The sequence below is a fragment of the Mirounga leonina genome, unplaced genomic scaffold, assembly GCF_011800145.1.
Source record: "Mirounga leonina isolate KUSES-001 unplaced genomic scaffold, KU_Mleo_1.0 Mir_154, whole genome shotgun sequence".
Classification (NCBI taxonomy): Eukaryota; Metazoa; Chordata; class Mammalia; order Carnivora; family Phocidae; genus Mirounga; species Mirounga leonina.
This window is the reverse complement of record NW_023270389.1, coordinates 33,113,044-33,134,828: the sequence shown is the minus strand read 5'-3', so window position 1 is coordinate 33,134,828 and position 21,785 is coordinate 33,113,044. Positions and strand designations below refer to the sequence as shown.

At 39.2% G+C, this 21,785-nt stretch overlaps 2 protein-coding genes and 1 long non-coding RNA gene across 9 annotated transcripts in view; 1 reads left to right on the top strand and 2 right to left on the bottom strand.

The window, feature by feature from the left end:
* Window positions 1-933, bottom strand: part of LOC118014269 — a 7,423-nt gene extending 6,490 nt beyond the window's left edge. Inside the window, exon 1 of the long non-coding RNA XR_004680237.1 lies at window positions 26-933. This is a non-coding gene — a long non-coding RNA (uncharacterized LOC118014269). The remainder of the gene's footprint in view (window positions 1-25) is intronic.
* LOC118014263 (membrane cofactor protein-like) overlaps window positions 1-16,911 on the bottom strand; it is a 36,201-nt gene extending 19,290 nt beyond the window's left edge. For 4 of the 5 annotated variants that reach the window (XM_035010432.1, XM_035010431.1, XM_035010436.1 and 1 more), the window contains exons 1-5: window positions 16,603-16,911; window positions 11,495-11,674; window positions 11,061-11,160; window positions 5,983-6,068; window positions 4,925-5,122 (exon numbers count right to left, since the gene is read on the bottom strand). In XM_035010432.1, coding sequence (XP_034866323.1) covers window positions 4,925-5,122; window positions 5,983-6,068; window positions 11,061-11,160; window positions 11,495-11,674; window positions 16,603-16,720 — 682 coding nt within the window. In that variant the 5' untranslated portion in view covers window positions 16,721-16,911. The remainder of the gene's footprint in view (window positions 1-4,924; window positions 5,123-5,982; window positions 6,069-11,060; window positions 11,161-11,494; window positions 11,675-16,602) is intronic. The other variant, XM_035010437.1, reaches the window with a different exon arrangement.
* Window positions 1-21,785, top strand: part of LOC118014266 — a 78,629-nt gene that overhangs the window by 48,979 nt on the left and 7,865 nt on the right. The window contains exon 1 of one of the 3 annotated variants that reach the window (XR_004680234.1): window positions 17,165-17,550. The exons of 1 other annotated variant lie outside the window; for it this stretch is intronic. The gene's annotated coding sequence lies outside the window, so the exon portion shown is untranslated. Of the gene's footprint in view, window positions 1-17,164; window positions 18,053-21,785 lie in introns of those variants that run through there. One more of the 3 variants, XR_004680235.1, reaches the window with a different exon arrangement.

The window sequence follows — 21,785 nt, the reverse complement described above, 5'->3', positions numbered from 1 at the left end:
CAACCCTACCCACCCCCACAACCACCTTCACCAACCAGCCCAACACCGATCTGTTTGCTATCTCTATACAGCTGCTTTTCCAGAATGTCATAATGGGATCACTGCCACTGAGTATGGCTTATTTCACTTAGCATAATGCCTTTGAGATTCATTCCTGTTGCTGCATGGATTAGCGCTCACTCCTTTTTATTGCTGAGTAGTATTCCACTATATGGATGTACCACTGTTTTTTTAATCCATTTCACCAGTTGAAGGACAAGTGGTTGTTTCCAGTCTGGGGTGATTATAACTAAGGCAGCTGAATATTCTCATACAAGTTTCTATGCAAGCATGTTTTCATTTTACTTGGATTGATGAGCTATATGGTAAATATATGTTTAACTTTATAATAAATGTAAAAATAGGTTCCAAAATGGTCATACCACTTTTATTCTTACCAGCAATATATGAAAGTTCCAATTGCTTTATATCGTTGCTGGTACTTGGTATTAGTCATTTGTTTTTAATTTCAGTCATTCTAATAGGTGTTTAGTGGTATCTCTTTGTGGTTTTAAATTGCATTTCTGCAATTACTAATTATATTGAGAAACTTTTCATGTACTTTTTTGCCATCCATATATCATGTTTATTGAAATAGGTCTACTCAAATATTTTGTTCATTTTTTTAAAAATTGTTTTTGTTTTCTAGTTATTAAGCTTTGAGAATTCTTTATGTATCATAGATAAAAGTCCATCATTAGATATGTGCTTTGCAAATATTTTCTCCTAGTCTGTCGCTTACTTTTTCCCATTCTTTTAACAGTTCTTCTGCAGACCAGAAGTTTTGAGTTTGGAACATCCAATTTTTTTTTTTCTTTAAAAGATCATGCTTTATGGGTGGTATTTAAGAAATCTTTGGCTAGGTCACAAATATTTTGTTTGTTTTCTTGCAAAAGTCTTACAGTTTTAGGTTTTATATGTAAATCTGTGGGCCATTTTTTCCCCTAAATTTTATTAATTTTTTAAATTTCTTGAAATTTGAGTATAGTTGACACATGTTACCTTAGTTTCAGGTTATGTATAACATAGTGATTCACCATCTCTACATGTTATGCTATACTCACCACAAATGTAGCTACCACTTGTCACTATACAATATAATTGACTACATTTCCTATACTGTACATTTTATTTCCATGACTCATTCATTCTGTAATGGTAAGTCTGTATCTCTCACTCCCCTTTACCGATTTTGTTCATCGCCCACCTCTCTTTCCTCTGGCAACCATCAGTTTGCTTTATTTATAGGTCTGATTCTGCTTTTGTTTGTTTCTTCATTTGTTTTGTTTTTTAGATTCCCATATGAGTGGAATCATATGGAATCTGTCTGTCTCAGTCTGACTTATTTCACTTGGCATAATACCCTCTAGGTCTATCCGTGTTTTTGTAAATGGCAAAATCTCACCCCTTTTTATGGCTGTGTAACATTCCTCTGTGTGTGTGTGTGTGTGTGCATACAACACATCTTCTTTAGACATTCATCTATTGATGGCCACTTAGGTTGCTTCTGTATCTCAACTATTGTAAATAATGCTGCAATAAAGGAGTGCATATATCTTTTCAAATTAGTGTTTTTGTTTTCTTTGGGTATGCCCAGTAGTGGAATTATTGGATCTCTATGATCCATTTTGAATAAACGTTGGCTTCTGGTGCTAACTTCGGTCAAGTTTCCTTTTTGTTTTTGTTTTTTTGGGGGGGGCACGTGGACGTCTAATTGTGCTATACCATTTGTTGAAAAGATTATTGTTTTTCCACTGAGTTGTTTGTATACCTGTACACCTGAAGGACATCAACTGGATATATTGGCAAGCATCTAATTCTGGATTCAGTATTCGATTCCATTGTTCTATATGGCTATTCTTTCACATATACCACATTGTCTTAATTATATGCCTTAAGTATGCTTTATATAGTCTTAACATCAGGTAGAGTGAATCCACCAATTTTTTTCAAAATTATTTTCACTATTCTAGTTATTTTGTTTTCCCATATAAAGTTTAGAATCAGTTTAATTTATACAAAAAGTTCTGCTGGGATTTTTATTGGGATTGTGCTGAATTTAGATAAATTACAGAGAATTGACTATTATATTGAATCTTCCAAACCATAACTAACGTCTATCCCTTCATTTATTAAGGTTTTCTTTAATTTCCTCTATTACTGTATAGTAGGTTTTAGCCTTAAAATCTTTCATATGTATTGTTAGATTTATACTCAAGTATTTCATGTTTCGGAGCTACTGTAAATACTTTTAAAAATTTTAATTTCTAATGGTTTATTGCTAGTATACAGACTTATAACTGTCTTCTGTATGTTGATCTTGTATTTTGCAAGCTTTTTAGAACTTCTGTCTTTGTTCTACATAGACCATCAGGTCCTAAGTGAACAGTGACTTTATTTCTTACTTTCCAATATGTATGCCTAATTCTTTCTCTTTCCTTGTTGTAGTAGCTGGACATCCTGTACAATGCTGGATAGAGTGGTGAGAGTAGATTTCCTTCTCTTACTCCTACCATGGGGGAAATTAGTCTTTTACCATTCAATATAATGTTAGCTCTGAGATTTTTGTTGATGCCTTTTATTAGATGAGATAGTTACTTCCTTTCTATTCCTAGTTTGTTGAGAAATTTTATCCTGAAAAAGATGAATTGTCAAGTGCTTTTTTTTTAACATTTATTAAGAGGATCATGGTTTTTTCTTATTTATAGTCTCTTGCCATAGTAAATTACACTGATTAATTTTTAAATTTGAACCAATCTTGCATTTATGGGATAAATCTTACTTTGCTATGATGTATTATTATTGTTATATGTGGCAGGATTTGCTTTGTCGATATTTTGAGAATTTTGGTTCTATGTTCATTAAAGATATTGTTTGTAATTTTCTTGCAAAGGTTTTGTCTGGTTTTGGCATCGGGATAATGATGTCCTCATGAAATGAGTTGAGAAGTATTCTTCCTCTTAAATGTTTTGAGGAGTTTGCATAGAGCTACTATTACTTATTCCTGAACCGTTTGTTAGAATTTTCAAGGGAGGCCATCTGGGCCTGCAGTTCTCATTGTGGGGAGGTTTTTAACTAAAAATTCTATTTCTTTAATAGATATAAGACTATTCAGGGATGCCTGGCTGGCTTAGTGGGTAAAGCATGTGACTCTTGATCTCGGGGTTGTGAGTTCAAGCCCCACACTGGGCATAGAGCTTACTTAAAAAAAAAAAGAAGAAGAAGAAGAAGATGACTATTTAGGTTATGTATGTCTCTGAAGTGAGCCTTGGTTGGTATTTTGTGTCTTCCAAGGAATTTGTCAATTTCATATATAAGTTGTCATATTTATAGGCACAAAGTTGTTTTCATAATATTCCCCTATTATCCCTTAAATGTCCGTAGGATATTTAGTGTTGTCCTCTTTTTCATTCTTGATATTGATAAAGTATCTTCTCTTTTTCTTTCAGCCTGGCTATAACTTTATCTACTTTACTAATTTTTCTCCAAGAACCAGGTGTTGGTTTCATTAATTTTCTCTCTTCAATTTCATTGATTTACTTCGATTGATATTATCTCCTCTGTCTCCTTGTTTTGAGTTTAATCTGCTCTTCTTTTTTGGAAGCATAGATTATCGAGACTTCTGTTTTTCTAACATAACTATTTCAGGTTATAAATTTTCTTCTAAACAATGTTTTCATGTATCAAATTTTGATATTTTGATATGCCATGTTTTCATTTTTATTCAATTCAAAAGAGAAATAAATTCTCTTGTGCATTCTTCTTTGACTCAGGGGTTGGTTAGAAGTGTCTCGCATAGGGGCGCCTGGATGGCTCATCTGTTAGGCATCTGCCTTCGGCTCAGGTCATGATCCCAGGCTCCTGGGATCGAGCTCCACATCAGGCTCCCTGGTCCGCGGGAAGTCTGCTTCTCCCTCACCCGCTCCCCCCTGCTTGTGTTCCCTCTCTCGCTGTGTCTCTCTCTGTCAAATAAATAAATAAAATCTTTAAAAAAAAAAAGAAGTGTCTTGCATAATTATCAAATAGTTGAAGGTTTTCTAGGTTATCTGTTTTATTTCTACATTCATTCCATTGTAATCAGTTATATATTCTGAATAATTTCAATTTTTTGAAATCTGTTAAAAATTATCTTAGAGAATGTTCCATGTGCACTTGAAAAGAGTAAATATTTTGGGGCGCCTGGGTGGCTCAGTTGGTTGGGCGTCTGCCTTCAGCTCAGGTCATGATCCTAGGATCCTGGGATTGAGCCCTGCGTCAGGCTCCCTGCTCAGCAGGAGCCTGCTTCTCCCTCTCCCTGCCCCTCACTCATGCTTTCTCTCTCAAATAAATAAATAAAATCTTAAAAAAAAAAGTCAGAAAAGAGTAAATATTTTGCTGTTATTCAGTGGTCCCTTTCTTCCAAGAGTCAAATCCCCTCTAGTGCCTCCCGGCTTTTGATCACTCTCCAGTGTCGTGACCATTGTTTTTTAAATATGTTTTGTCCAGAGCTTTTCAGTCTTGGCGGTGAGAGGGTTAGTCTTTTACAATTTATCCTGTAGCCAGAACTCTCAGATAGCTTGTGATGTAAGAAAAGATTTTCTTATTTTTAACCCAGTATGTGTTGAGTTTTGGGGTTCTTTCAAGCAAAAAACTCCTAACTTGTGCATATACACAGTAGTTCACCCTGTGTGAACTAGAATGCTGAGAACAGGTGGGATGAAGAGCAGGGAACTCTGTAACTAGAACTGATTTCACTCAACCTGTATTAATCTACATTGGAAGTCAATTTAACAGAAGGAGGAAGCATATATGACTATTTTGTTTACTTATAGATAAAACTATTTATAAAATGATTCCAAATTTAAAATTTACAAATGAAGAAGGAAATAAATGGAAATACCACTACCTTTACACTCAGGAGGGCTACTACTCCACTTGTTATTGTCAACACAAATAAGTTTGCTGTTTCCAACAAGTGAAAATTCATCTGGTCCTTGTGAAGGGTTACAACTAAAAGTAATTAATTCATTATATTCAAATATAGTTCTGTGACTATTGCTGTATTTTCCATTTTTTATTTTTGCAGGTGGTTTACAGTAAATCCCTTAAAAAGGAGATAAAAAGAGGAAATGAAGGGCAAAAGGAAAAATGTTAAAATAGCATTATAAAGTCCTATGAACTGCCTTCAGTAAATTCATTAACAATTTCTACAAGCTAGCTGTGAATCTAGCACCTATTTAGGCTTCTATGAGAAAATGAATGATCCCAAATTCAAACCACGCACAAATAAACTTTCAAAACACAAAACTCATTTTCTTTAAGACCTATATGAAATACCTATTATTACTTTATAAGGCCATGCTAAGTTTTGTTCTAGTCATCATAAAAGGTACTGAAGTTTTAATGAGAAGATATGTTTGTGATCAAAAATAAAATTCACTGCTAGCTGAGAAATTCTTTATATTTAAATATATCCATTTGCAAATACACACACACACACGCATATATATGTATACATTTGCTAAATGAGTGATTCACAATAATACCAAGATATTGTCTTTCTTCACTTTCATCCTTATGAACATACAGTGAAATTTTTCAAGGCTACATATTGTGTGCTTTCACAACAGACTGAATCCAGATGTCCTTCTTTAAGCCAAATATGAAACAGATTGCAAAAATGTAAAACAATGGCACTATTTTCAGTATTTGGTTTGGAAAATTTATTTTTCATAAAAATACGCTGCATATGTTAATGTATTGAACTTACTATTCTTAAACATGAATGAATAATTATTTTTAAAACTTCTCATTTTTTTATTCCAATATAATGAATATCAATAAGCACAGCCCACATAAAGAAAAGCTCTTTGGGATCTTTGTCAATTTAAAAGCATAAAGGGGATCTGAGGCCCAAAAGATTGAGGCTTGCTTGTCTAAATTCTAAAATGAAAATTTACTTACTATAACATTTTGGAAATTCATCACTCCAAAACACATCATCCCCACGAAGTTCACAAAGTAGAGCTTTTTTTCCAGATAAGTAATAACTGAGAAAAGAAAAACTTACTGTTTTCTCTATTAGTTAACAAGATGCATGTAAAAATGAAAATTTTAATACTATTGCTTTTCTACACAGTAGTTTGAGGGAGAAGTTTCTTAAATAACATTATGTAGTGTAAGTGCTAACCATATATGCTATTAATTAAATAGAGTTTCTAGGGGTGCCTGGGTGGCTCAGATGGTTAAGCATCTGCCTTCAGCTCAGGTCATTATCCCAGATGGAGCCCTACTTTGGGTTCCCTGCTCATCAAGGAGCCTGCTTCTCCCTCTCCCTCTGCCTGCCGCTCCCCCTGCTTGTGCTCTCTCCCTGTCCAATAAATAAAAAAAATTTTAAATAAATAAATAAATAAATAAATAGAGTTTCTACATTTGAACCCTCATTGAACAAAAGCAAAGGTGTCTAAATACATCTACTGTACCTGTCAGTCTGGCCTCTTTGCTATCTCCAGCAATCACATTATACATTCATTTCTATGCCTATGTTCACACCATTCTTCTCAGTAAAAACAACAACCGAGTAGAGAGATTAGGCCCTAGAGCTTGCCTGTCTGAATCTGAGTCCCAGCTCCATGACTCACTTTCTATCTGAGCTCAGGCAAGTCCCTTAATGGTCCCCTTGCTCAGCTTCCTCATCTATGAAAAGAGGATAACAGTGCATACTTCATGGGATTGTTTCAAGGATTAGATGACTTAGCATCTGGTACATACTGAGTGCTAGGCAATTTTTAGCTCTTGTTAATATTCTTTAGGTAAGAATATTTTTCTGGGACTAGCTCAGGAATATTACTCAATGAAATTTTCTCTTGTGATTTAAATTCATGGTACTCTCTTCTCCTGCTGGACTCTTACTGTAATAATCATGAATAATTCTATTTATTTGCTGCTTCTCATTTATTATTTTGCTTTGACACCTCTCTATACATTGTGTTTCTCAACAAGGCTACAATTTCTTTGAGAAGAGAATATGTCTTAAACTTTTGTATCCCTCAAACTGCCTAGCAGGCTCACTCTATATAACTACTAACTGGATGTTCCAATATTTTTATTTGATCAAGTTAAAAAAGAAAATAGTCGGTGAAACTGTTTATATATGGATCCAGTTGCCTTTTTTCTACATTACGGTATTTAGGGAAGGATTCTGGGAAAATGGCAGAGTAGGAAGCACTAAGAATCTGTCTTCCCAACCAGACAACAAGTGCAATGGGAGAATCTGCCTAATGGAACTATTTTGGAGCTCAAGTCTGATGATGGCTTGCAACTTCCAAAGAAAGACTTGGACAGGTAAATTGTATTGATTTCAGTCAATATCATCTTAGCGCCGTGTCAGGTATGCATCTCCTACCCCTGCAGGCAGCTGTGTATGTGTTCCTGGAGCAGCTTAGAAGCAGTTTTGGAGAGCGAGGGTGGGCAAAAAGGACCCTGTCCTCCAAATACTGGGGACCTTTGCTCTTATCACTGAATTCCGCTTCCAATCACAGGGAAGCAATCAAAGAGGCGGGCAGCCACTGCTGTCATATGTACACCCCTAACTCTTGTAAGCCCCTCTCTAACTGTCTGAAGTGCCTTTCAGGGAATGTAAACATCCAGTACTCTTTGCTCTCCACTTCATTCTTCACTTTTCCCTCTCTGGAGCCAAACATTAAAGACTAGAATATTCAAAACCAACTGCATATGTGAAGAGAAGTTAAGAAGTTGCATGCCCAAGGAAAGTCTCAGAAAAGACTGGAAAGACTGTTAGTTTAAATGTCAGGCTGATAAAATATGGGATGAGCCCAGATGTCCATCGACAGATGAATGGATAAGAAGATGTGAAATAGATATAGATAGATAGATAGAGAGATAGATAGATAGATAGATAGATAAGAGAGAGATAGAGATAATGGAATATTACTCAACATCAAAAAGAATGAAGTCTTGCCATTTGCAACAACATGGATGGAACTAGAGAGTATTATGCTAAGCGAAATAAGTCAGTTGGAGAAAGACAAATATTTTATGATTCCACTCATATGTGGAATTTAAGAAACAAAACAGATGAACATAGGGGAAGGGGAGGAAAAATAAAATAAGATGAAATCAGAGAGGGAGACAAACCATAAGAGACTCTTAACTAGGAAACAAATGGAGGGTTGCTGGAGGGGAGGTGAGTGGAGGGATGGGGTTACTGGGTGATGGGCATTAAGGAGGGCACTTGATGTAGTTAGAACTAGGTGTTATATGCAACTGATGTATCACTAAATTCTACCCCTGAAACTAATAGTACACTATATATTAATTAAACTCATTTTAAATTAACAATAAATAAATAAATGTTAGGCTGATCCTCAACAGAGATACCCTACCACAATCACAAAAATATGAATAATAACATAAAACATTGGTCCTAGGGGAAGGGAAGAATTTTATTTCCATATTATTAGATTCAAACGTCCAGTATTCCACACACACACACACACAAAATCACAAGATATACAAAGAAACAGGAAAGCTTGGCCTATTGACAAGAAAAAATGAATCAACAGAAACTGTTCCTGAAAAAGACCTGATGGCAGATTTACTAGACAAAGACTTCAAAATAACTATCTTAAACATGCTCAAAGAACTAAAGGAAGAACTGGAGAAAGTCAAGCAAATGATGTATTAATGAAATGGAAATGTCAATAAGGTGACAGAAAACCTAAAAAGAAACCAAAAAGAAATTCTGGAGCATAAAAGTAAAATAACTGGGATATGAAAAATTCACTAGAGGCATCGAAAGCAAATTTGAGCACCAGAAGAAGTCAGTGAACATGGAGCCAGAACGATGGAAATTATTGAGTCTGAGGACAAGAAAGAAAAAAGAGTGAAGAAAAGTGAGCAGAACCTAAGGAACTTATGGACACCATTAAATAGACCAACATACACACTGTGGGAGTCCCAGAAGGATAAGAGAGACAGAAAGGGGCAGAGAGAATATCTGATGGCTGCCAACATCCCAAATGTGATTAAAGACATGAATATAAACATCCAAGAAGCTCAGCAATCTCCAGGCAAAAATGAACTCAAAAAGTAACTAAGACATATAATAAACTTTCAAAAGACAAAGATGAAGAGAGAATCACAAAAGCAGGAAGAGAGAAGTGAGTCATCATACAAGGGATCATCAATAATATTATCAGCAGATTTCTTATCAGAAACTTTGGAGGCCAGAAGATAGGGGGACAGTATACTAAAAAAAGTGCTAGAAGAGGGCACCTGGGTGGCTCAGTTGGTTAAGCATCTGCCTTCAGCTCAGGTCATGATCCCAGTGTCCTGGAATCAAGTCCCACATCGGGCTCCCTGCAGAGGAGCCCTCTGCCTCTGCCTCTCTCTCTCTCTGTCTCCCATGAATAAATAAACAAAATTTTTTAAAAAAAGTGCTAGAACAAAAAAACTGTCAACCAATAGTCGTCTATCCAGCAAAACTATCTTTCAAAAGTGACAAGAAAACTAAGACTATTTATAGATAAATAAAAGCTGAGGGAGTTAGTGACCACTAGATGTCCCTTGCAAGAAATAAGAAATGCTCAAGGGAGTCCTGCAAGATGAAATGAAAGGACACTAGAAAATATCTTTGAGCCATACGGAGAAATAAATATCTCACTAAAGATAAATACACAGGTAATTAAAACAGCTTGTATGATTGTAACAATGACTTATAACTGTAATTTTTGTTTTCTTTGTAACTTAAGAGACTAACACATTAAAGAAAAAAAAAGAAATGTAAAACATAGTATTACTGTAACTTTGGTTTTTAACTCCAAATCTTGTTTTCTACATAATTTAAAGGACTAATTTAAAAGAACTATTAGTTTATGTTTTGGAACACACGATGTATAAAGATGTAATTTTGTGTAATAAACAATCAAATGGGGTGGGGTGGAGTTTTAAAGGATCAGAGTTTTTGTATGTTATGACATTAAACTGGTTCAAATTCAAATTAGAGTGTTATAACTTTAGGATGTTAAATATAATCCCCATGATAACCACATAGAAAACAGCCATAGAATATACACAAAAGGAAATGAGAAAGGAATTTAAACATTTCAATACAAAAAGTCAAATAAGCAAAAAAAGAAGACACTAATGCAGGAAATGAGGGCCACAATAAAGCTATAAGGCATATAGAAAACAAATAGCACAAACACAGAAGTAATTCTCTCCTTATCAGTAATTACTTCAAATTTAAATGGATTAAAACTCTCTAATTGAAAGACAGAGATTGGTAGAATGGATGAAAACACACGATCTAACTCTATGCTATCTACAAGAGACTCACTTAGGATCCAAGGACAAAAACAGGTTGAAAGTAAATGGACTGAAAAAAATATTTCAGCAAATAGTAACCAAAAGAGAGTAAGGTTGGCTACACTAATATCAGACCAAAGACTTTAAATCAAAAAAGGTTACAAGAGACAAAGGACATCATACATTAATAAAGGGTTCATACAGCAAGAAGATTTAACAGTTGTAAACATTTATGCCACCTGATGACAGACCATCAAAACATACGAAGCAAAAACTGACAGAATTGAACAAAGAAATACACATTTCTACATAATAGTCATTTCTACTAGTTGGAGACTTCAGTACCCAGTTCACTGTAATGGATAGAACCACCAGACAATGTAAGCAAGGAAATACAGGACTTCAAGAACACAACATTTCTGTGAGTCCTCCTTCAAATCTGAAAGTTGGCATTTTAAATAGGGTGCACTTTGCCAAGGATAAAGTCACCATGATTACTACATTTTTGATGCTTACAATAAACTTATTAGATATGTAAGTATTAGATAATTTTGTTTTCCTTTAATATAAATTTCTTTGAATTAATTATCTTTTCAGTCTCTAAAAAAGGCCCAAGGGCCTTTTATAAGTGCAACATTTATGGGAATGCTTGAGAAGCAAAACAAAAATGGAATTAGTAACATTTACCTTATTTCCTCTAAGGAGCAACTTACCCCTCATTACAGTAAAAGTAAGCTTCACTGTCAAATTGAAAGGTGAAATTTGGGGCAAAGACTTCACCATTTTCGAGTCCTGGAGTATTACATTCTTTTCCTAAAATAAAATTAAAAAAAAATTTTTTTAACACCAATTTCAAAACAGATTTAAATCAAGATCAAAATTCTGCACTACTCTCTGCAATTAATGCAATATCATTTTCTATAACTAACTGGTATGCAAACTTAAAATTCACATTTAACCTGGTAAACAATTGCCAAGAAAAAGATCCCCTGGGGATTTCTTAAATATTGGAAAAAATACTACTATCTGAAACCAATTTTCACATGAGAAAATCTTGCTGTAGGGGAAAATGCACCCTAAAATTTGTAAAAATCTCTAGAGGAAGCAAAAGCAAAAAATTTTTTTTTTTGTTTTTTTGTTTACTTACTGAAACAAGCTTCTTCAAGAGGGTACCATGAGTGATTTTGCTCACAATAAGTCACGACAGATCGCAGAGTTAAGTATCCTGGATAACACTGATAATATACTTCCTCCCCAACTTCGTAATACTTTTTAGGGCTATCCCTCAAGGCCATAGTTTCATATTTGGGTGGCTCACCACAGGCATCTAGGGATAAGAGAATAAGAACATGAAATTTTTTTTGTATGCTTTTTTATGTCTTTTTTAAATACATGTAAGTGTTTATCTCATTCACCAGCCAGGGACTGTGGTCTGGCAGGAGGTAGGTAATACAGAATAAATGGAAAGATCCTTGGCAAGCTTTTAATGATACTTACATGCTTTTACCCAGGTGGTGGGAGTAGTGGAGGATATGCCCCGCTTGCTTTAAATAACAGGCTATTAGCATTTTATCTGATGGGGAATAAGCTGAATTTTCATGCAACGATGAATTGAAGAGACAAAATCAATGTTTATGGTCTTAAAATATATATATGTATGCAACCATCCCCACTTTTTTCTAAATTCATTTAAAAACTAGCCTCTCCTCTAAGAAGCCTTCTGTAGTACACAGCACTCTGCTCCAATTACTCTTCCATAGTCTGAAATAAACTAATGATAACTCGTCAGTTCAGGCTCAGTCTCCTTGCAGAAGGCAACTTCCTAGAAGTCAGGGATCATGGGTTTTCTTTTTTCTAATGCACTGTGTACCCAGTGGGTGCTTCAGAAATGCTAGAGTAACAAGTGATTATCAAATAAGCATTATTAATTATTAAATAAGCATTATGAAGTTCATAGATGAAGATAAATATGCACTAAAGTCTTTCATGTAAGACTCCATTTCATGTTTCATATGAGTGAACTAAGCTTCTCACAAGTGAAGAGATACCATTTAAATATCAAAATTTACTACTTCGAATAACCTTACAGGAAAATAATGTCGCTTTTTGGGGGCATTACAATACTTTAACAATAGATGCCATTATATAATAAGATAGGCTGCATGCAGAAAGTTCCCCAATGTTCCAGGGGAGTTTCAGGACAGTCAAATAGTGCGCTAACATAGGTCAACACAACTGTCCGCTTCTACACTTGCAAAAATCATACAAGTACTCCCTAACCTTGCAAAAATTAAAATAACTCTCTTATACCAGCACAAACCTACAGCCCTGCCCAAAACACTACCTTCAGAAAATCTTGGTCTCCGACCCAAACTGGAATCTCAATGAAACCTGACCTACCCGCTATGTCTCCTATGGCTACACAACCTGGTTTTAAGTTTTCTTTGCTTCCTCAGATAGAGACTCTGGCATCTATACCTGTCAATTGTATTTTTCACTTCCCACTCATTTCTGGGCCCATGAAAATCAGTTAAATTACTTTCAAAGTCATTAGCTGACTCCCTTCTTGGTAAATTCATTTTAACAGTTGCTTCCTTGGTAATGTCACTCTGTCTATAACATCTGCAGCCACTGATCACTCTTGGCTCTCTCCTGCCTGAAAAGCTCTCCCCCTGGTTTCCAGGAAAGCACACCACCCAGGTTGGCAGCTTGTCCTCTGGCTGCCCTTCCTTCTATGCCTAATTCCATAATGTGATGTTCCTAATGGGTTGCTGTGGGACCTCTGGTTACTTCGTTCTGCACATCCCTCTGGGTGAGTGTGTATACTCCCATGACCTCGTTACCACTGAGAAGAGCTGCCTCCCGAATCCTGGTCTCCATGCTTGATCTCTAGCCAAGGTGCCGACTGTATATATTCAGTTGCCTCCCTGAAACTGTACCCCATAGTGTTAATGAGTTGAAACTAGCAGAAAGTTTAAACATTTTTTTTCAGAGAACTGTTTCTCCATAATCAGCTAGTGTGTCTTTTCAGACCCTGCTGACAAACTCATAAGCTGTTACTGCAGAAGCCTGGAATCAAGGTCAATGGATATGGCTCCAGTCTACGAACAAGCAAGGCTGTGCATTCTTTACCCTAGATAAGGAGTCTAAGGCCCAATCCAGGTTATACTGGCTCTCAGGGCAGGCCTGTAGCCCCTTCTCCTTGTCCTGAGATAACTTCCTGAGGTCAGGGGCTAAATTTTGCCTCCTTCTGATGCTGAGTATCCACCCCAAAGGGAACATGGGATGTATGCATGTATGACACTCAAGGTACAAGCTCCATCTTTCCTCATGAATAAGTTGTAAGTTTCCCTGTTGTTTTCATAAATATGTATATAATCTCAACCCCTATGACTATAAAAAAAACCTTTGTTCTCTCTCCCTTCAGAAAGGAAGCTCCTGCCTCCTTTGGTTACCTCTCAAACTTTCCTAGCTACATACCTAATGTCTCTGTGATTGGCTTTGCTGCGCATCGGGCAGATGGACTTGGGTTTGGTTCTAGCCCCGCAGGCTCCACTTGGAAAGTGTCATGTTCTCTCAAATAACGTTATGAAGCCAGAGTGTGACCTCTTGCCCCAACAAACAAGATAGACAGTTTTCACAACTCACAATTCTACCTTTCCCTCCAGTTCAAACCACTGCCATTTCTTCTCTAGAGTGCTACCAGCATCTCTGAACAGGCGCCCTTACCTACCTCACCACCTTTCCATTCATTTCATGTTTCACAATGCTGCCAGAGTCACGTTGACGCACAGTGACCAAAGCTCTTCCAAGTCGGATACCTTTCAGTGACTTCCCAACGCCTTCATGACAATGCCTATGGCTCCTTATCATGGCTAGCAGACTTGTAAAGCCCGTCACTATCAGGACTCTGCTCACTCTTGCACCCTAGTCTCAAGCCCTATTCAATTCCTGGCAGTGTCCATTAAATTACCTGAATTACGACAGCACTCCAGACCTCCCTGCATCATTTAACTTCAGCTTTGACCAGAGACCCCACATTCCTCCCACCCTCCCACCCACTCGTCCTTCAGTTTCAGCTGAGGTGCCACTCCTGTGGCTCTTGACATCTCTCATCAAAAAACTGGGTTAAGGGACACCTGGGTAGTTCAGTGGGTTAAGCGTCTGCCTTTGGCTCAGGTCATGATACCAGGATCCTGGGATCGAGCCCCGCATCGGGCTCCTTGCTCAGTGGGAAGCCTGCTTCTCCCTCTGCCTGCGGCTCCCCCTGCTTGTGTGCTCTCTCTGACAAATAAATAAAATCTTAAAAAAAAAAAAACTGGGTTGGGGTGCCTGGGTGGCTCAGTTGGTTAAGCGACTGCCTTCGGCTCAGGTCATGATCCTGGAGTCCCGGGATCGAGTCCCGCATCGGGCTCCCTGCTCGGCAGGGAGTCTGCTTCTCCCTCTAAACTTCCCCCCTCTCATGCTCTCTCTCTATCTCATTGTCTCTCAAATGAATAAATAAAATCTTAAAAAAAAAAAAAAAACTGGGTTAAGTGTCGTCACGATCCCCATTACTTCTTCCACAGACTACTCCATAGCGGAAGTCATTAGAGTTCGTACTCCCTACGAGACGATTACCTTCTGAGGACCATGGATGACACCTCACTGCACTTGTAATACCTAGTGCCAGAGCTGAATGAGTGCTCTTACCAGTTCCATACACTCTTATAATATGTAGAGTAAGGACAGAAGAAACTACCTCGTAAGCACTTATGGATCTATCTTGGCTTCGTCCATTAGAGAGAAAGAAAAGACCTAAAAAAGACACCACTCACAGCAGGAGATGGTGGGTTTTGTCCAAAAAGCAGAGCCCTTCTGGAAGAACGAGACTGGTCCCGAATTGGACAAGTGTTCCCTTCTACCATCCCACGTAGCTGGCAACCACCGCTGAGATGGCAAGCCTCCAGGCACAACACTGTCTGCTTACAAACCCGCTTCTGGGCCTGGGAGCTGCTTAAAAACTCACATGTGTGTTCTAGTGCCGTATTTTCTCTGCCCGGCAGAATGAGGCTCATTTGTACTTTCTCTTAGTTTCATACCTATCCTGATTTTACCTTTGAACTCTCAACTTGGCCTTGTGTTTCCTTTTCTGCATTTCTGTTTTGTTACCTTCCATGTCGCACCCTATTCATTTTATTTCCTCTCTTCCAAACAACAGTCATGGTCTCCTTCAACTGTTGGCTCCAAGCCTGATCTAAACTTGATCCTTTTTTAAAACGTTTTTTTCGTTTCTTTTTATTGCCACTGGCCCCTCCCCACGCTACTCCCCCCACAGAAATGAACTTTTTGATGATCAGGAACAAGCAAGACTACAGTATTGTGAGCCCTGCAGACTCCACATAAACAGTGGAAGACAGAGCCTCTCTGACAGTCAGCTTCCCCTGACTTAGCTTAGGCACCACAGAAAGGCCATCCTAAGGACGGGTGTTCAAAGAACCTTCCTCCTGGCAGCAGGAGGAATTTTTGCCGGCACTCTAAGTCCCAGCTTAATTACAGTATATTATTTATATTTCACTTTCTGGCACTCAATAGTTATACAAGAGTGTTGACACTGGGCAAAAAACTGCAAATCTGGAACCACAAGTGTGACAAGACAGAGAAGCTCTCTGCATTCTAGTAGGGAGAGCAGAAGACAGTTTGGCAAGAGTGACTCCCAGTCAGGGGGGATTTGGGCTGGAGTGTGTGTGTCTATCTGAGATAGGGTGGTCAGAGGGGGGCCTCCTGAGGGGGTGACATCTCAACTGGGCTTGAAGGGTAAGAAGGAGCCTTACAGGCAAGGTGCCGGAAGAGAATGTTCCAAGCCTGAGGGAACAGTAAGTACAGAAGCCCCACAGAGGCAGAGTTTGGCCTCTTCAGTAAGAGAAACTGCCCCGGCCCCTAGTCACTGTTAAATGCTATCAGAGAATCGAGCTCCTTTCCTCCAAAACACTTCTGCTGGGTTATAACGTAACTGTTCATAGAGCGTTTTGATTTGTCTGCCACTCCCCATAAATTTTAGCAACGATTTCTCGACTGCCACTGCGTGCCTGGCACTGGGGTTCTAAGTGAGCAAAACAGTTTCTGTTTCTACTTGTGTGAGTGCAAGCAGATCAATAGTGAAATCAGGATCACGAAGTCAGGGAAAGCGAAGCTCCCAGGCCCTGGGCCCCGTCGGCCTGCTCCCCGACCCGCTCCTGCTCACCGCCAGAGGGCACACCCTCTCCAGGCTCTTACCGGAGTTTAGAGAGATCAGGAGCACTGGGGCCACCAAAAGGAACCCGACCAAGCGCCAAGAAAAGCGCTTTTCGGGGCGAAAGCCACAGGCGGCACACGGCGCCCAGGACGCCGTCATCTTGCAGGAGACCAGTGGGAACCTAAGAGCCCGCCAAGCCCACACCGTCCCAGGCCCGGGAAACAGACGCAACAATCCCCCGGCACCCGGGGGTCAGGAGCCAGCCGCGGGGGCGTGGCCTGAGCGGTGCTTGGGCGGAAGGGGCGCGCCTTCCCGAAATGGGCGGGGCCAGCCGGCGCCCGGAGGCGGGGCCTGAGCGCGGGGCCCACAGGCCTCCCGGACCCGGCGTGGGCCTGCGGGGTCCGCGCCGCCGGCTCGCACAGCGGCTCGCTCCCCTCCCGCGGGCGCCGGGCGGCCCTGCGACGATCCGTGTGCACGCCGACCCGAGGGCCCCGGGGCTTGCGGCGCTCGGCCGCCTCGCCGCCCGGACTCCGGAAGGGTGGGAAGGAAAGCAGAGCTGGCGGCGGCGTCTGTGTCCCTTTTCCGGAACGGAGCGCCGCACTGCGCGGAAAGCGCCGCGACCTGAACCTAGAAACCCACGGCCCAGGCCGCGGTCGTCGTGGGGCCGCCCCCCTGGCGGCTCCAGTGTGGCGTGGGGCGCTCCGCACCGCCCGGACTCCCTGGGCCCTTGTTTCCAGAGTTGGCCTTAGTCGGGCATATTGAGGGACAATACTTGCGATTTCCGTGGCTCAGCATCTGCGCTTGGATCCTCTCGGGGCCTAGATTTCAGAATCTCAAAGGTTTGGCCACTGCACTCCCACCCCCTCCAGTAAAGCAAGGTGGATGCATTATTTAACAACACCGAGCCATTAGCATTTGGGGCCTCACCTCTCTGAGTTGGCCCTTGAGCAACTAAATTATTGAGGAGGCAAAAAACAAGCATGAAAAAGGTAAGGACAAGGGTGTATGAATTGCCAATCTCCTGGAAGTACTTAAAGCCATTATTGTTGGGATGGAGAGGGATCCGTAAGAGGCAGAACTTTTCTGGTGAAACATCTCTCAATGGAAAATCAAGTGGAAAATTAAGAATGAGCCAAATCTGTTTGTAGAGTTGTGATTAAACCTGTATGACTAGTAAGAGGAAAAAAAGTCACATGACCTGTATTAAAAGAGTACACAGAAGGAATTGACATTTTCTTCCCATTAGCTGGCAAAGAATGATAAATGTCAACCAATGTGAGTAAACATTTTTGAGGGGGGGACCAACACCCTCAAACTTTTTGGCTTAATTTAACTTTGCCATATGTTAAGTTTTTAAATGGCCACGACTTTGAAACCACCAGTCCCATTTGGAGTTTATCCCAAAGAAATCATCAGAGCTGTGACCAAAGATGTATAATTTTGGAAGAAAAATGAATCCTAAGTGTCTAGCCAAAGTATAAGGAATTTTTGGTAGGTGGCTTTATGGTATGAATGTCTATGTAGCAGGCAGTGTAAAAGAGTCTATGTGAGAAACTGTGATGTATATGTAAGTGGAAAAAGATTCCAAATCAGTATGTGCTTTTTGGTATTTCTTTAGTACAGTAAAATGAGTATATTGATACATGTAAAAAGAGAGTTGGAGTATACCAAAATTACCTAATACTTCATAGGATTATGGATATTTCATTTTCTTTGTGTTTTCTAATTTTCTATGGAGACCTTATGTTACATTTGCAATCAGGTAAGGAAAAAATATTAAATCCAACCTATATTTCAACTGCTACAGTTTTCAAAGAAAACAAACCTGCATCATACAGAGTAAGGTATGAGAGGATGGAAGGAAATGTAAGTTCTCTGTATAAACTTCAGATTCATATTCTGGAATTACAAATCTCTCTGTATGTTTAAAATTTTGTATCTGAAAGGTACTGAAGACATTCTGGAATTGACTCTTCCAGATTCTGCGTATAGCATGTATGACACAAAGTTGTGCACTGATATATAAAATAAACACCTTAGTATCTTGGATTATAAAAACTTATGTGGAGAACCTAGGCAAAATAAAAAAAATTAAACTTTCTTATAGCTTACAGCCCATTGACAAGTGCTTGGGACAGGCAGGATGACCCTACTCCAGGATCTCAACTCCTTCAATGTAATACTTTGCTAGAGGCAAAAGGCAGCCTTAGCTCCCAGAAGTCCAGGATCCTGTTAAGTCTTCTTTAACATATGAAAATTCCTTCAGAAACTTCCTTTATCTCTCTCCCCCACCCAAGATACATGTTAGCAATCATCTTCTAAGCATATGGCTGATTGATAATACATCTGAAGGGTCTCATGACTAAGGTTTTACTAGACAGTATAAATGACCTTATCCTAACAACAGCTAGCTCCTTAAGGTCCTGGAAACCTTGCTTCCAAATTCCTTAGAGACTTATGCTATACCTAACTGCACCCCCCTCCCCCTTGAAAGTATATAATCAGTCGCTCCTCACAATCCCAGTGCAGTGCTTTGTGCCCAGGGGTCCTGTCCACGTGCTTTCATAAAAGGACCTTTTGGCACTAAAGACCTCTAAAAGAAATCTTTTGTGACCATTCACTCCCGAACCCCAACGTTTCCATCAAAAACCATACACTGTGATGACACTTAATTGAAGGAGGTCTAATTAAGGAGACACTGGAAACTCAATGAGGGGAAATTATCATTTCTGTTGATTCTTAGAATTGTAAGTGAGAGAACAGAAATACTCTGGATCAATGTTGACACTTACTGTGAAAACAATCTATTGTTCTCTGCAGCCCTCTGTATACAATGGCATATGTCAGTTACATCTCAGTAAGATGAAAACATTTTCCCATCTATTTCTACCCCTAAAAGTTTTTTTTCCCCGAAGATGGGAAAATACGTGTTTGGTTTCCTAGTTACACAAGCTAGATTAGAGTCAAGAATTGGGGTTTTACTGGAACTTTCCTTCAATCAGTAAAATCTCTACCTGGGGTTCATCAAGCCACTCTAAATATAATTGGAGAATTTCACATTGATTAATTTATTTTCATCTGCCCCAATTATGGCTTCACTGGAAAGGTTCTGAGCCCTGTTCACTATTTTTCTGGACAAGCTCCATGAGACAGGGATGGAGTTTTCTTGCTGCAGCTCCAGTTCTAGGTCTGTAGTAGGTACATAATAAATGCCTCTGAATACTGCATGAAATAAATGGGCGTTGCTGTCAGGTGCATCTAACATGTCTCTGCCAGTTCTCCCCCAGCGTGGATTTACCAAATAAGTGCTGGGAAAGTGCTGAGAGATTTTGTTTTAATCGTCTTAGACACTAGGAACAAGGTGGGGTTTGCGTCTAAAGGAGGGAGCTACGACTGTCTGCACAGAAAACGTTCCTGTATCAGCAGTGCAAGCTCTGATATGAAGTGGAGCTACTGTCTGTCCTTTAGCCCTGAGATCATTTTCGTGACTTAGTTCAAAGGGAGAGTGTTGACAATGAACATCCTGTAGCCTGGACAGGAACAGAACTCAAGAATCAAGGCTTTGAGTGAGGTAGGGGAGTAAAGGCTCCTGGTGCCTGCAACGCCCCCTAAAGATTTTGTCACACTGCCAAAGTGACAAAGAGGAGAGCACGGAGAATATGCCTGTGTGTCGACCAGGTTTTGAGCTATGTGCTAGATCTCCTTTAAGGCTTTATGAATGGCACTAGGGTGCAGGTAGGTGTGTGGGGATGTCATTGAACAGAGGCCAACTTCTGTGCAGTAAATCTTAATGTTAGATGATTCTAAATTAGTATATTTCCATCATGCTTTTCAGAGGTGGGGGTAGCAGCATGAATGGGCCTGTGAGTCCTCTCAGAAAAGGCTTTCCACTGTCGTGGTGAATTACACACTAGGTTAGCTGTGAAAAGCTGAAAGAGAATGGCTAAACAGAGCATAGATAAGCCATCTTTTTGATGTTGGCCCTGGGAGCTGTGCCACCTGTTTGTACCTGGTAAGCACCTGCCAGCCAGTTGACCTTCATATTTAGCTGTTACCAGCAAGAACATTCCAGTGGTAAGCTGCACCTTACACAGGGATTCTGAAACCATTAAGTACAGAAAGGAGGACACTTCTCGGAAGGAATGCATATTCATTTTGTTTCGTCTTGGCTTTTGAAGGCCTTAAAAAGTAAATATATTACAAACCATTTTCCAGACACCGATTTAGAAAGAAAAAATCTTTTATTCCTTTGCCATTACAGTGATGGAGACAGAACATTTTATTTAAATGTCATAGGCTTGAACTCACACCTCACGCTTACGTGTACACAAAAAGGAAACGAGAAAAAAAATTAGATTGTTAGCACTAAGAATGCCTTTGGAGACCAGTTGGTCCAGCCCTGCTTTCCAGATGAAAAATGTAAGGCCAGAGGTTAACAGAATTACTCAACAATACAAATGAAGTTAGACAATTCAGTATTTTACCCATAGTTAGTATAAACAGTATTTCCCATGTATCACTGATGTCACAGGCATAAAATCTCATGAATTTCTTGAGATTCAATGTCCCAGGCGTCAGATGCTGGTTAATCGCAATACTCACTGACCTACTGCATTCTGGGGGAAAAAGAGGAATTTACATTTTTTTCTTATGATAGGGAATTTTAATTCTAAGCAAGGCCAATTCCCAACAGATAATTTCTAGCCCTCCTTTAAAATGTACTTCTTCAGAAACTCAAGACCTAATAGATTTCCCTAAGTTTCAACTAAGCAAAACCATTGAGGATCTTTTGATATACTCATGGGTTACTTGCCTTTCTTTTATTGGAGGCCTGGCTGGATATCCTTTCCCCATTTACAGGGAGGTGGGTGGGGAGGGTTGGTCTTTGAATTTTTAACTCTAAATATGCCAATTACCCTTGTCTACGATATAAGTTGTAATTTTTTCCTCCTAGTTTGTCAGTTGACTTTGCTTATGCTGTTTTCTCCCTTTCTTCCATGATTTTAAAGAAAGTTCAAGTTGATGTCCAGTTCACTCTTTATATTTATTTATCTAGGTAAATGTGGCAGAATATACTCTAAAAGCAACTTAAAACCCAGAATTACACAGTAGTTAGCGGTCGTCATATGCAAATCTGTTGTTAAATATCCAGAAAGATTCTGGTATTTTCTAGATTGTTAGCATGGCCCATGTTATCATACCAAATAAATTGTTGATCTGTAAG